The sequence below is a fragment of the Nanorana parkeri genome, unplaced genomic scaffold, assembly GCF_000935625.1.
Source record: "Nanorana parkeri isolate BGI_ZX_2015 unplaced genomic scaffold, ASM93562v1 scaffold818, whole genome shotgun sequence".
NCBI lineage: Eukaryota > Metazoa > Chordata > Amphibia > Anura > Dicroglossidae > Nanorana > Nanorana parkeri.
Window position 1 is genome coordinate 351131 of NW_017307086.1, and position 14334 is coordinate 365464.

The following is a 14334-nucleotide window of genomic DNA, read 5'->3' on the forward strand; positions in this document are numbered from 1 at the left end:
ATGCACATTAGGAAATCAGACTGCTGGCAGTCAGTAGACTGAGACTAAAAAAAATGGATAGAGAGAAATGAGGTACAATTGTGCAGGAGGCTAGAATATTATTGGCCACGTGGCCAGAGAGAGAATCTGTAGCAGAAAGTTATAGCCTGGACCTCGTGACAATGGTTTTTGCCTGGACAGAGCAACTCGTTATTCAGTTTAACATTGTAAAATTAGTTGGGGCACACAGTCTCATTGAAAACATGCTCCTGAACAAAATGCTGATTGTCAAAGTTTTCCTTTCTTTGCAACAGATTCCCTTTAATATACATATTTCATTAGATATAATGTTCTCTCCCCTCTTATTTCTGCTATAAAAGTGTTCCCATTATATTAATAGCCCTTGCTACCTTTTCTTGAGTTTTAGACATGGTTAATTGTTTGATCTAGAATTTTCATTAAAACATAGCAACTAAAAACATTTTTCTTATGCTCGCTGAATATTTGCTATTTTGCACATTTTTAAGGGCCACCATACCTATGAGGGACAAGGAAGGAAAGCAAGATTACCGGTAAAGATGTTCCTTTAGCTTGGTTTAATAATTCATGAAATATCTACTGTATTCTTTTTGCATTTACAAATGCAGCAGCTGCCAAGTGTTTGTAGAAGGATAACAAAGGATTTTTTAAAATGCGTGCTGCTCACGGATCTACATGATTTCTGATCCATATATGTAAATAAATGCAACCGTAACTCAACAGCAGTGTGTGCTCCTAACTGTGTAATCAGTTTCCTTGGTTTGTTCATGATGCGTACTCTAAAAATATATATTCGTTTTTATGCATGAGAAGTATTCTTTAAAATTCTACAGTTTGGAGTTTTTATTTTTTTGTATCTTTTTTTTTTTTTCAATATACTATGTACAGCATACTGTCCTTTTATATGTTCTAATAAATTATACACTTGCAGATTTGAAGTGATTATACAATAGTCTATAAGGTCATTGTAAATCCCAGCTCCAGTCTCACATTTTACGTACTTGAGTAGTTGATGGCATCTTAGTTGTAAATGCGCTGCTCTGTGCATGCCATTCATATCTTCCCTCTCCCTGTAAGTCTCAGAACTTGCCAAGGAATCTGTGGTGACCATATAGCTTCTGGGTCAAATGACATTTTGCTTCACCCCTCCACTTCCTCCCCAGCCTGGCTGTCATTAATACATTAAATTCATGACGCTGCCTTTGAAAGTTGTGGGTGTTACTAGTTTCAGAATCCTTAATTTTGCAACACCGTTCTTGGGGCATGTTGTTCTATAGCAGCGCAGCACATCTCTAGTGTATGGCATGTGTGCCACTTGTATCCTCACATGGCCTGAGTAGAAGTAGGCTGTCTATTTTGTTCTGATGGTCATGTTATTGCAATTTTTTAAGGCAAATTAAAGCCCAACTCCGGCCCAGTACACTTACTCCTAGGGATGCACCTATACCAGTTTTGGGGCAGATACTGGGCATTTGAACGCGTACTTGTGAATATGCCCCGTTACTAACCGCCGATACCGGTGCTTTTAATTTTTAAACTGAAGCTGCTGCCTGAGGTCCGGTGCTTGCTGAGGACCTCGACAGCCTTCCTGTGAACCGCGGCACCTGTTTACAGCTCCAGGTGCACATCTCCTCCTTACTAGGGAACCACGCAGCGCTGCTTACAGCTCCTCCGCCACCCACACCTGCCCACGAGACCCTCCGGACCCCTCGGGAGACTCCACACAGCCCTCCTGAGACCCCACACAGCTCTCCTGAGATCTTGAAAACAGCGGGCCGCCACCCCGGAGCAACACAGTATGTAGCTTCATATTATTCTGCATTGCTGTATAAATGTATTGCTTGGATTTGTGGTCCCCTATAGCTGGTGGTATTCTGCATTGCTTTATAATGTATCGCTGAGATTTGTAGTCCCTCTACAGCTTGAAGTCAGTGGCAGAACTACCAGGGTCGCAGAAGTCACAGCTCGACCACTGTCCTAAAATCATTAATCTGTATTGTTTTAGAAAAACTGTCACATGGCACTAAATACAAAAGGTATCGGTAATTGGTACTGGCGAGTACTTGAAGAAAAGTATCAGTACTTGTACTTGGTTTTTTTTAAATGGTATCGGTGCATCCCTACTTACTGCAGTTCAGTAAGTTGTAGAGGTCCCTTTCTGTAAACTAATACCTGCGAGTGGAGGTCTGCCGTTGACCGTGCCTACTGCAGCACTGCAGATCTCATAGACCTCAGTGCTGTGGTTGCATCTTCATCCTGCTCTCCTTCTGACCAATTAAAAAAGGGAGCCTGGTGCCATTTGCTTTGTGATTGATCAGGAGAAGTTAGGGACAGAGATGCGACCGCAGTGCTGAGGTCTATGGGACCTGCAACATTTCAGCCAGAGCAGGCATGGAAGCTCATTGGGAGCTGGACTTCCACCTGCAGGTATACTTAAGATTTCTGGGGAGATGAAGTAAAATCCTTATCAAGACATGTGAGTTTAAAAAAGTGAGGTAAAAAAAGTATCTAATTCTGTTTTTAAATGTCTACATGTTTATTATGTTTAAAGTGTTCTTCTGTGTTTTCCAAGGTTTATGCCAGAGCCAAACCTTCCCCCATTGATACTTTATGATAGCAAGACATTACCAAATAACGTGGATTCTGCACAAGTTATAAACATAGACTTGATTAAAGAAATGTTGCCAGAACTTCCCAATGTCACCAGGGAGCGACTTGTTGAAGAATATGGAATATTGCCCGAGCATAGTCATGTTCTGGTGGTAAGTTTCTTTTGAGCTGGTCCTGACAGAACTGCAGCTATTTACACTGTGCTATAGTTATTGTTCTAGTGTAATAAAAAAGGGACAAATGCTTTGAGGAAAAAAATGACATAAAAGTTTTGCTTGTTTGGTACTATGACTTTCAGTCCACAATCAAGTAATCAAGGAAGAAAAGGCGAGTCTTAAAATTATAGCACAGGACTTTTCAAGTGAGTTTTTCAAGTGTACAAGAAAATGGATACATGGGTTGAATGCATATTCAGATTTGTAACCCAGTATACAGAAATGAGTCATGGTGATGCTATGCAAGCATTCCTTTGTGTATGGATCATATTTTGTCATGTACTTATGCTGCTAGTGCTAGATTGCTATTGCTCACTGGCCACAAAATAGCACTTTGTTGAATAGGAAGCATTAATATTTAAATTTTACCCCTGCTTACAATTTTTCTGTATAATAGAGATGCTTGTGAACTGACTTACAGTGTTTGGTAACAATAATTACTCTGTAGCTAAACTTGGCATGGATGACTGGGAGAAATTGTTTTTGTGCAGCAAGGCTGTACAACCTGTGGGGATCCACCGTAAATATCTGCAACATCTAGATTATTAGATATGGCATTGCTTTTATTGGTTTCTATTGGGAAATACACACTTTCAGGGTGACATGCAGTGGCAACTTTGCCTCTAAAGTCCCAGAAAATAAAGCTTTGTCATGTAAGACAACAGAATAGGAATTTCAGGTGCAGGTCACAGTGGCGCACTCCCAATTTGAGCATGTCACTGGTATACTTTTACATATAAATCATTGCTATCAGTGTGGAATGACTGAAAAAAACATATTGTTTCGAGAACAAAAGACTATGGAAAAGTAATAGAGGACTGCTGGGGATTCATACGTGAAGCATTTTGTACTAGGTGCTCCCTTCTTTTAAATTTTAGGTTTTAATGCATAAATCTGCTTTTAACACAACAAGATGTCTGTTATTTTCTGTCAAATGTTTCTGACTTCAGAATACTGAGAACGTTCATTCTAAATCCCAACAATCGTCTTTCTCATTGGTAGTATACTAGCATATTGCAAAAGTTATAATTTGTGAGTCATGAACTGACTGTGGGGGCAGATGTAAATGGTATAAATTAAAGGTAATAACAAAGAAAGCAACTTATTTATTTCAGATACTGTATCACAGTAAACAATTGCAGGTGATATACAACTGAGACATAATTTGCTGTTGTCATTTGTATGATTTGCCGGTTATACATACCTGCAAAGTGACTAAACAGTGTACTGAGTGACACTTGGATGTAATAGCAGGCATTTACAGGGTATTTAGCAAGCTCCATACCCTAGGACGCTCTAATAAACAAACTCTGAATAGAGCTTGTAAGATTTGGCCGTGGTCTGTTCCTGCATTTATCCATTGCATGATTGATGGACATCCTTGCTAAACAGTAAGACAATGTGGGCGTTGGGCCAGAGCTGGACCTTAAAGCTTTGGTTGGAATTTGCATTGCACAGTGCCTAGGTTTGCGCGTCTTGGGGTGCTTTGGAACAAAACTGATCCTATTTGCAGAAACCTGGAGAAACCTATTATTTTACCCATGTGACACTGTGGTAACTTTGCCTCCCCTACAAGTGTGCTTTAATGACTGGCCCTGCACTACAGAAGTTGAATTAGCATTTTTTCTTTTTCATTCATAATGTGACAATTGGCCTAATTTAGTCATTTTAGACCTAATATGAGCATAATAATGCATATATTAACCATATCTGCATATACTGTATATATGTGATCATCATGCCCACATCTGTTGTCTCCCATATGTTTGTCTAGGGCTACAACTAATGATTATTTTCAAAAACGATTAGTTGGCAGATAATTTTTTCGATTAATCGGTTACAAAAATTAAATAACCGCCATCCTTAACTTGAATTAAAATACACAAATGCAGTGTTACAAACATAAAGTTTACTTCAGAGTAAAACTGCATGCACAATTTTTCGCAATCGCACTCCACTGGAATGCATGGCATGGTGGTACAGTGGGTTCCAGTGTGGGCGATCATACTGTGGGTGGCATGCAGGTTTGGGGTGCCATTGAATGGCACTGCAAAGCCCCTCCCGCAGCAGAATTTGTCAGGCGGAAACCGAAAATGACTTTTTTCCCACCTTTTTTATAATTTTTTTTTGTTATTGTATTGTGAGCACATGGACTTGAATAGCTTCAGCCAGGGAATGACAACTGCCAGTGGCAAGATTCCTGGTGCAATAGTCAGCCTGCTATTGGCCATTTCAGATTAAGATAGGCAATTGCAGGCTCCCTGTTGCATCCGCCCACTGCTTGCTGTGCCCTTCTCCCAACGTGGAGGAGAGAGGTAGAGGATCCAACCGACTAGTTGACAACTATTCTCATTATCGATTATTATCGATCAATCAATTATTTGGTTGCAGCCCTACATTTGTTCTTGTATAGCTTTTAGATATTAGTATAAAGATAAAAACTATTGAACTCCCTAGTGTTGTTGCCAGTAATGTTGCTCACAAATGCACACACTTTGCTTGTTGCTATAACAACCTGTTGTCAGTATTGTTTGAAGAGTAGACTGAGAATCTGTTGATGCGTACTATAAAGGTCCAGAAGAGGAGTATTTACAACTAAATCACAGATTGAATGCTTTGCTGCCTGGAAACCACAAACCTTTTTAGACATGCTGTATTTGTCATTGACATTGCTAATTAAATGTATTTTTCACTATTTTCATTCCCTTGAGATTCTTCTTAAAAACTGGAAATAGTGGGCTTAGAAAACAAATTGCTCAGTAAAAATATCCTAGTCGCAGCAACCATTCAGGATCCATATTGTACTGTGGTGACTTCAGTGAAGTTAATTTTTATTGATTGATACAAGTATATATGGAAGAACTGTACTCCTGATACAGTAAACTATATATTATGTGACCATTTCAAAGCCCATTAAACACCGGTATAGCTGTTTGGTCTAGATTTCCTTTTGCTCTTTGACAAACTCAAGCTCTTCCAGGGGAATTGCATGGTTTTCCTGGGAATGCTGAGAAATATAGACCTACCGGTAGGCTCTGGGACCTTCTCCCAGTCCGTTATGCCTGCAACTCTCATACAGGAAGCCCTTCAGGGAACATCTTAACAGGAGGAATTCAAACTTCCTTCTATATTTGAAAGAGTGATTTCACTACTTCAGGTTGCTCCACAAACATTGATAATCTGTTAACAAACAATGCATAGAGCAGTTGTTATACAGTTAGATTTTTTTTAAACTTTCTTGCTTTGAATAATTAAAGGGGAGGTGTTCTGTAGTCTTAACGGACTCTCATAGGATGCTGCTTTTCCATAAATACAGTACAGTGAGTTAGAGTTGTCATCCTAGGACATGAAGTTTGTTACTGTTGGAATCACCATAGAGAAATAAAGAAAATGAAAAAAAATGAATGCAGCCACCATATCTAAAGACTGATAAGCTGCAATACATTACATTTTTGTTATTGGGTTTAGATGCACATTATTGACCCAACCAAATTATATTTACTTTATACAGTAAAGTAAATATATTGCAAAACTGTTGGGAGATAGTTGAGTGACTGAATAAATTCCCCTTGTGTAAAAGCCCACCTTTGTAATACTTCTCATGATGCTGAAGTATGGCAGCAGACATATTGTAATTAACAATGATTGCAACTAGAATCAGAGTTAGAACATCAGTAATAAAATACTGAGATGAACTAAGAGATTATCCCTGGAATTGTCGCACCCCTGCATGACAAATGTCCGTTTTATGTCAAAAATAACAGGTACATGAATTTGTCACATGGTGGGGGCCAGATTGAATCGGCATGTTCAGCCCCCGAACCGCATAGCACCCTTGGTTGCCATGGCGCTCTCAGTTGCGCAGTGGCATTGGTTGTTATGGTGCTGTGTGGGCGACAGTCCTAGCGCACTATTGAGTTGTGCAGTGCAATTGCCTTACCCAAATCCCCCCGCCTCCTGCTATGCACACTATTAGTTGTTATTGTGACAGCCAAGTTTCCATTCTGTGTACAAAAGTAGCTGAGAGCAGCTACTTCACAAGTGATTTCTGTAACAGCTTTCTACGAGACACTGAAAGTACTACAGTATAAGTTGTCAATAGCGGAAGCTGTTACATGTAGAAGATAGGCTTTTCTTGTGATTCATGCTGTACCATATACAAGTCAAAATATTTCCTTTAGTTTTGCATAGAGTAGGAATGGTTAAAATCCATGAGGTTTTGTTTTTTTTGCTGTGTCCCATTAAGGAGTTTACCCTTTTCCCTTGATATGACAGCTTCCCTAATGCTTTAAAAAAAAGCTTTGGCTTTAGAGATACTTTCAGTGACAAACTGCAAAGCAATTTTTTTTTAAATACATTTTTCAAGCTTTTTAAAAATACAATATTTAAAAAATATCCCTTTATATCATTTTTATATAACTTTAAAATTTCAACCAGAAATTTTATTTTTATATCTTGATAAAAGGAACAAATTAAAGAATAGAATTAAAGTCTCTTTTTTTACGTATATCTACTGCCAGCAAGCAGTAGATATATGCAAAAGCGTTATAAATAAAAAAAACTTAACAAATAGGTAAATGCTTACCTTTGTCTCTGCTGCTCGCTCCCATCTGAAGATCTGAAGCTTCTTGAGCGGCCGTGCAGGATGATGGGGTGGGCACATGCGCATTAGAGATCTTCGGCAGGGAGAAGAGAGACACAGTGTAAGTGAATGCACGCAGCCATGAGCATGCACGTCGGACACACACTGGGACCTGAGGAGTCTGCGCTAGATCAGAGGCCGGCACCAGTGTTGGAGGGACTCCTGAAAACTACTGGAAAGAAGATGACTGGATCAAGAGGCGTCATTTAAGGTAAGTCCTTAAAGCAGCATGGGGGGGAGGGGGGATTGTGACTTTAATGTCACTTTATCCACCTCCCATCCATGGCCATTCCTGAACGGCACGATGGGAGCCTTATAGGAGCGAGAGGGCTGAGCGCCGAACACGAGTGGGGAAACTGTTAGATGGCTGTTTACATTCAAGCGATCAGGCGTCCGCTGTGCCCGGTGCGGCTGGGACCGGCACGGCAACTCTGTTACTGGAGATCAAAGGGAGTCAGTACACAATCTATCTTTGATCTCCTCTCCGGTCCCCGAATGCAGGAAGTGATGTATATTACATCACTTCCGCATTCAGTGTCACTCTCCGGCAACAGATGCCAGTGAGAAGCTGGTGAAGCAGATCTCATCAGTCAAAGTACCGCAGCGTTGAATACTGAAAATGGCCTGGGACAGGAAGGGGGGTTTAACACCCCGGTCTTTAGGTGGTTAAACTTTTTTACAAAAATGAATGTAGCTCAAATAAATATACATCTTCCAGCAAAGCATTTCTTTAAATTTTTGCCAAGCACCTACAGTCATCATGTTTCTGAGCAGGTGGCTCCAACTCTCTCATCTCAGCTTCCCTGAACTTCTTGTCCAGTACAAGATCACAAAGGATTGTGCCGTCTCCAGCAGCTGTCCATCTACTATCTTGGAGAATCTAGGATGGAGGAGGGAGAAGAGATAAAGAAGCAAGGAGAAGCAGGGAGTTGGGGAGTGTCTTGCCTTGCTGTGCCTGTCAGTTTGTGGAGACACATACAGCTTACAAGCACACACATGGGTGATTCCATAGGACCCTACAAGGAAAAGGAGCCACCCCAAAACAGGACATCAGGTCCAGTGCTCAGGAAACTAAAACTTGTAAACGCCAAGAATTAAGTGATTTAATAAGCATTTCAAAAAGCTTTAAAAATGTTTGACTCTATTATAACGTTAATCACTTGTTTTAAACTATCTCTAGGAGAAACGTGTATTGTTTTGTTTTTATATTATTTTACCTTTTAAGATATATTTTTACTTATGTAGAGAAATATATTAAAAAAATCTACAATTAAATTACTCCAAGAATTCAATTACATTACTCCAATGGCCACTTGCTACAGACTTCATTGCTTTATATCAGGGTCTCAAAGTACAAGCCCGCAGACTGATTACTTTTTGCCTGGGGTTATAGCCGGCCCTCATGTATTAGGCCAGCAAGGGGACCTGGGGGAGCAGAGAGGGGGCTCTTACCTTTTGCAGCAGCTAGGGTTGCCACCTGTCCAGGATTTGCACGGACAGTCTTAGTTTTGAGTCATGTATGTGCTGTGTCCAGATTTCAGCAGGCCTGAAGTCACGCTGTCAGGTGTACAGGGGCAACCCACGGAGTGCTGGTGTTCCAACTGAGTGCATGGAGGAGGCACGGGACATGGAGGGATGCTGGGACTCGGAGAGGAAGGAGGTGTCTGAAACACAGGGTGCAGATAAGTCTTGAAGTACACAGGAGTCCTGGTTTAAGCATATGTGTTGTTCGCAATCTCTCCTCACTCCCTCTCCAGGCTGTCTCTCCTCACTTTCTCGCCCCGGTCTCCCCTGGCTATCTCTCCAGGCTGTCTCTCTTCTCTCTCCTGGCTGTCTCTCTTCTCTCTCCTGGCTGTCTCTCCTCACTCACCCTCAGGGCTTGTCTCTCCTTGCTCTCTATTCTGGCTCCCCTTGATCGCTCATCTAGCTGTCTCTCCTCGCTGTCTCACCTCGTTCTCGATGCCTCGCTCTCTCTCCTGGCTGCCTCTTCTCACACCGCTGTCTCTTCTGGCTGCCTCCTCACTCTCTGTCCTGGCTATATCTCCTCGCTCATCCTCATGGCTTTCTCTCTCTCCTGGCTGTCTCTCCTCACTCTCTCTGTGCTGTCTCTCCTCAATCTCTCTGTGCTGTCTCTCCTCACTCTCTCCTGGCTGCCTCTCCTCACTCTCTCCTGGCTGTCTCTCCTCGCTCTCTCTCTCCTGGCTGTCTCTCCTCGCTCTCTCTCTCCTGGCTGTCTACTCGCTCTCTCTCCTGGCTGTCTCTTCTTTCTCCCCTGGCTGTCTCTCCTTGCTCTCTCCCCTGGCTTTCTCTTCTCCCTCTCTCTCCAGGCTGTCTCTCCTCATGTGACCCCCATGGAAGAAGAATACATGCCCAGTGCCCCCAAGGTCATTTGAGTTTGGGACCCCTGCTTTAAATGTATTTAATACTGTTGAGCTATGGAGGCTATGCACAGCCAGATAATGTGCAGTTATATCATTTGCAACTATCTGCCTGTGTAGGGCTCTCCTCCTGGGGCAATAACAGTGTCTAGTTGAGGTATTTATTATTGTTCACAAATATTTTGCCCCCTGACAATCTTCCCCGTTTTTATGGAATAAGGTAAAGGAGAACTATGGGGGTAAGTGTTTTTTCCCATAGTTCTCCTAAGGGTCACGGGAGGACATATACTAGCGTCCTCCCATGTCCCAATGCTCAGCTCGCGGTATACTGAGATTGCCGCAGCCGGAACGGATCCCGACATTACTGTCGAGATCTACACAGCTGCGTGAGTGACAGCTGACTCTGCCAATCTAGAGGCAGAGCCAGCTGTACCGCCCCCTCCCCTGTCCGTTCCCCCAGTCAGTGCTGGAGGATCGGGGAGGGGGGGAATCCCTGCAGGGAGCCGTGAGTGACAGTCACGGCTCTCTGCAGGGAGAGGATCGAGAATTGAGCGAGCAACTGTATGTGTTCACTCACTTCCCGATCTATTGAGCCGACGTGGGAAGTTTTTCATTGTCCCACATCAGCTCGAACTATGAGGTTGAGTGAAAATCACTCACCTCATAGTTCTCCTTTAAAGCAAGGCATTACCCAAATGCATGTCAATTCTGTTCAACTGAGTTACAGGATACTTTACAGTGGGTTTGAACACATGCAGACTGACATGCTAATACTAATAACACACTTCCTGTCCTAGGGTAGCTACACTTTCTTCTCCACTGTATCTATAGAGACAGCCATGGTTGTCCATCAGGCTGCTCTTCCGCTGTGGACTAAAAGTTAAGATTGTATGAGATTTCAGTTCAGTTCACAGGAAGTGACAAGGACGCTGCATTTCTATTAATATCAACGGGTATTTTCTGTACTTGCTGGAAATGTTCTTTGTTTAAAAAATGAAAGCCAACGCAGCCACCACAAGGACTGGTAAGAAGCTGTATATTACACTTTTGTTCTTGGGTTTACATATTCTTTAAGAATTCAACATAAAAGTTGCAATTCCATACCTTTTTAATCACTTGAAGCTGTCACAACCTCAATATTTTTGCCGTGGACATTCTTTCGGTAACTTCAGTTAAACTGTTACTGATTTCCTCCTTGAATCTTGTACATTAGGGTATTTAAATAGATGAGTGAGACAGTTCCCTTAGCCAGCCCAGGAAGAACATTAGAATGCATTTATCAATTTTGTCATACCCCCTTTGCTGCTTTCTGTGAATCCATTGGCACAAATTGTTCCCAGTACACAGAGTTATGTGATAGAGATGATGTAAAGTACTGTGCAGATGTTTACATTCAAGCAAAGGCTTCATGGTTTTAAGTTTTGTGCCACCAACTGTCTTGTACAGTGTATTGTCTTGACTAAAATAGATTCTTGTCTATAATGGCATGCCTGTGATCTTCTAAATTGGTTTTCACTTTGTAGTTATCAGTCTGCTGGAGTCCTGGCAGACACTAAAATATGTCATCTTACCAAAGACAAACTGGCAGACAGCACAAAACAAATATCACCTCCCGATGGATCTTTACTTTTCATGTTTTGTGTCTTTATCATTATGTTTCTTCTTTGAAGTTTCCTTGAAATATACTTATATATAAAACCGCTTGCTATCGACAAAGTTTTGTACATCAAAAAAACACTTCCATGTTGGTACACTGTTGATGTGAAAATGCAAAATGTGTTCAGCTTTAAACCTCTAAATGCGGCTCTGTTCACTGAAGAATCTATCCTATCAATTTTGTCTAAGAAGGCAGGGGTAGACAAATTATTGTACAAATCAGTAGCCAGGCATGCCATACTAGAAATAGGCATACATGTCTAATGGAACATTTGCTTTCATTGATAACAGCAGAAAAGACTCAGAAAGTTATGCATCAGTTCAAGCTGTTGCTAAAAAGCAGAATGCAAAGAGCACTCCTTTAATTCTGATGTCTGGAGGCATTTTTGAAGAAGAAAGCTGGTTAATGTTCCCTGTAGCAGACAGTTCACCACTTTAAACCTCTGAAAGTCCTGCTGCTATGTAGTCTCATTAAAAAAGTGGTCTCATTAAAACTTAAAGTTGGAGGCATTTTACATTGTGAAAGTTGTGAACAGTTAACATTAGTTTCCTTAAAACTGAACTCTAGAGTAGATAAGCATCTGAAACACATAAATGGGTAATGTTTTACCTGCTGAAGAACTGTTCAGATAGTCTTGTGATGGCGTCATTCCTATCAGGCAGCATAGCCAGGTCTTCGATATTCTGCAACAGCACACTCTGGCCTGCTTATTGGATAATGGATGAGCAGTAGCTTGATGATGTGGTCTTCACTCTTTCTTTCTGTAGTGATGTTTCCTGTCAATGTGCACTGCAGAAGCACCATGGTTCTACATTGGCTATTAACGGTGACCTTCCCTTTCCCAGTTTGACTGCTGTGCAGAAGCTTGCAGAAAGTGGGTATTGAGACACTTATACCAGTTGCATTTAAAATACATTAAATATATATTTTTTTAAATATATGCATTAATTATTTGGTGTTTTCCAGGAGTTCAGCTTTATTTTCTTAATTTTAGCGTTCGTGTCCCTAATATCTATGCAGAAATATTTATTTTGACCAAGAAAAAAGCTATAACTGTGTGACGCATTTAATAAACCTATTTGAACTTATTGTTCTGTTTATGATATTGTTTATGTTTCTTTCTTGCACACTATTTTTCTCTAGAATGAAGATGGACTGAAAGAATACTTTGAATCTGTGGTCAGAATGACCAGAGTTGACCCAAAGAAGATAATTGGATGGGTAATTAAGGATTTGCTTGGCTACCTTCGGCAAGAAAATCTCACTATCAAACAAAGGTGAGATTTGTTTACAAGGTACCTGTGAGTCATTCTGAAGCTGATTCTGGGTCTGAAAAAGAATCCTTCTGCCAAAAAAATTTTACTCTTTCAATGCAAGCATAACAAAATGTATTGTCATATCATGTTGGAATTACAGTCAGCCTTAGTTAAAATAGTTAAATAATTCTAGAATATACAATTAACTTCTGTGCTTCTGATATTCATATACAGATTTTACTGTCATCATTATCAAATGACCCTCTCCACTTTCATCTTATGTTGGTCAGGTGCATCTAAGTTATTTTATCTGGATGGTCCACTGCTATGAAATATATATACAATACTATACTAGTATAGTCCTCTTACTGTACTTTACGTGCACAGCAGTGAGATAACCTAAAACAGTTTGACAAGAACAATAAACAGCTCCGGTCAGGGACCTACATGAATGTTAACATTTGTGCTTAAATACTATATCCATACCATTATAGCTCTCTAGTAGCCACTCGTATAAAGGTATAAAATCACTAAAGGAAGCTGGTTATGCTGATATGATCTAACTGTCCAGCAGGCATATTGATAACAATTACTTGGTACCTTGGTTCAGCCAAGTGTTTTTGTTTGGCAGTAGAGGACAGAGCAGGAGAGTTGTGTTGGCAGATGCTGCCAATGGCAGCTATCTTGAAGGGAAACCGCATCAGAACATTTTGAAAATTGTGACCATGGTTACATAGCAATTTTTTTGAAAGACTGGTAAACTATCAACATGTTTTCTGTTCCTAGTGTTATCACACCCACCTCATTGGCTGAACTTGTGACACTGCTGGGGGACAGAGTCATTTCTTCATCAGCAGCCCAACAGGTATGCGTAATTAAGTTTTCCATTGCAATCACTGATGCAGTTTCCAGTTTCCGTCGGAGTCTCGAATTCAGTTCTGACTAGCGCAAAAAGTTGCACAAAAGGCTGGATGTGTTTCTAAATATACACAATATAACTGGTTATTAATATCTGATTGATAAGTGTGTATGTTGCCTTTCTCTGGATCAACTGTGGGTTTTAGGTTCTGATTTTATTTATTTTTGTATTTTTTGTTGCTGTTGTTAAAAATAAATCTTTTTTAACCTATGTAACTTTATAAGCAGTTACTTTGTTAAAAACTGTTCACTAGATTAAAGTGTAGTCACTTGCTTTTGTCATTTCAATATTAGGGTTTCCGGGGAACTGTCTTCCCTGTGACAGGAAAAGGCAGGGAACATCAGTCTCCTCCCCCATCTATTCTTTACTTCCCTGTCTGTGAGAGGAAAAGGCAGGGAAAACCAGTCTCCTCCCCTTTCACCTCTTCCCTGCCTGTGAGAGGATAATACAGGGAACATCAGTCTCCTCTCCTTTTGATTCTTAAATTCCCTGCCTGTGAGAGGAAAAGGCATGGAACATCAGTCTCCGCCCCCTTCTATTCTTTACTTCCCTGCCTGTGAGAGGAAAAGGCAGGGAACATCAGTCTCCTCCCCCTTCTATTCTTTACTTCCCTTCCTGTGTGAAGAAAAGGCATGGAAA

General features: G+C 40.9%; 1 protein-coding gene across 1 annotated transcript in view; it reads left to right on the top strand.

Moving 5' to 3' along the window:
* The window catches only part of GATB (glutamyl-tRNA amidotransferase subunit B), a 76580-nt gene that overhangs the window by 47143 nt on the left and 15103 nt on the right, over positions 1 to 14334 (top strand). Inside the window, exons 8-11 of the mRNA XM_018565146.1 lie at positions 507 to 551; positions 2591 to 2780; positions 12664 to 12797; positions 13563 to 13641. Coding sequence (XP_018420648.1) covers positions 507 to 551; positions 2591 to 2780; positions 12664 to 12797; positions 13563 to 13641 — 448 coding nt within the window. The remainder of the gene's footprint in view (positions 1 to 506; positions 552 to 2590; positions 2781 to 12663; positions 12798 to 13562; positions 13642 to 14334) is intronic.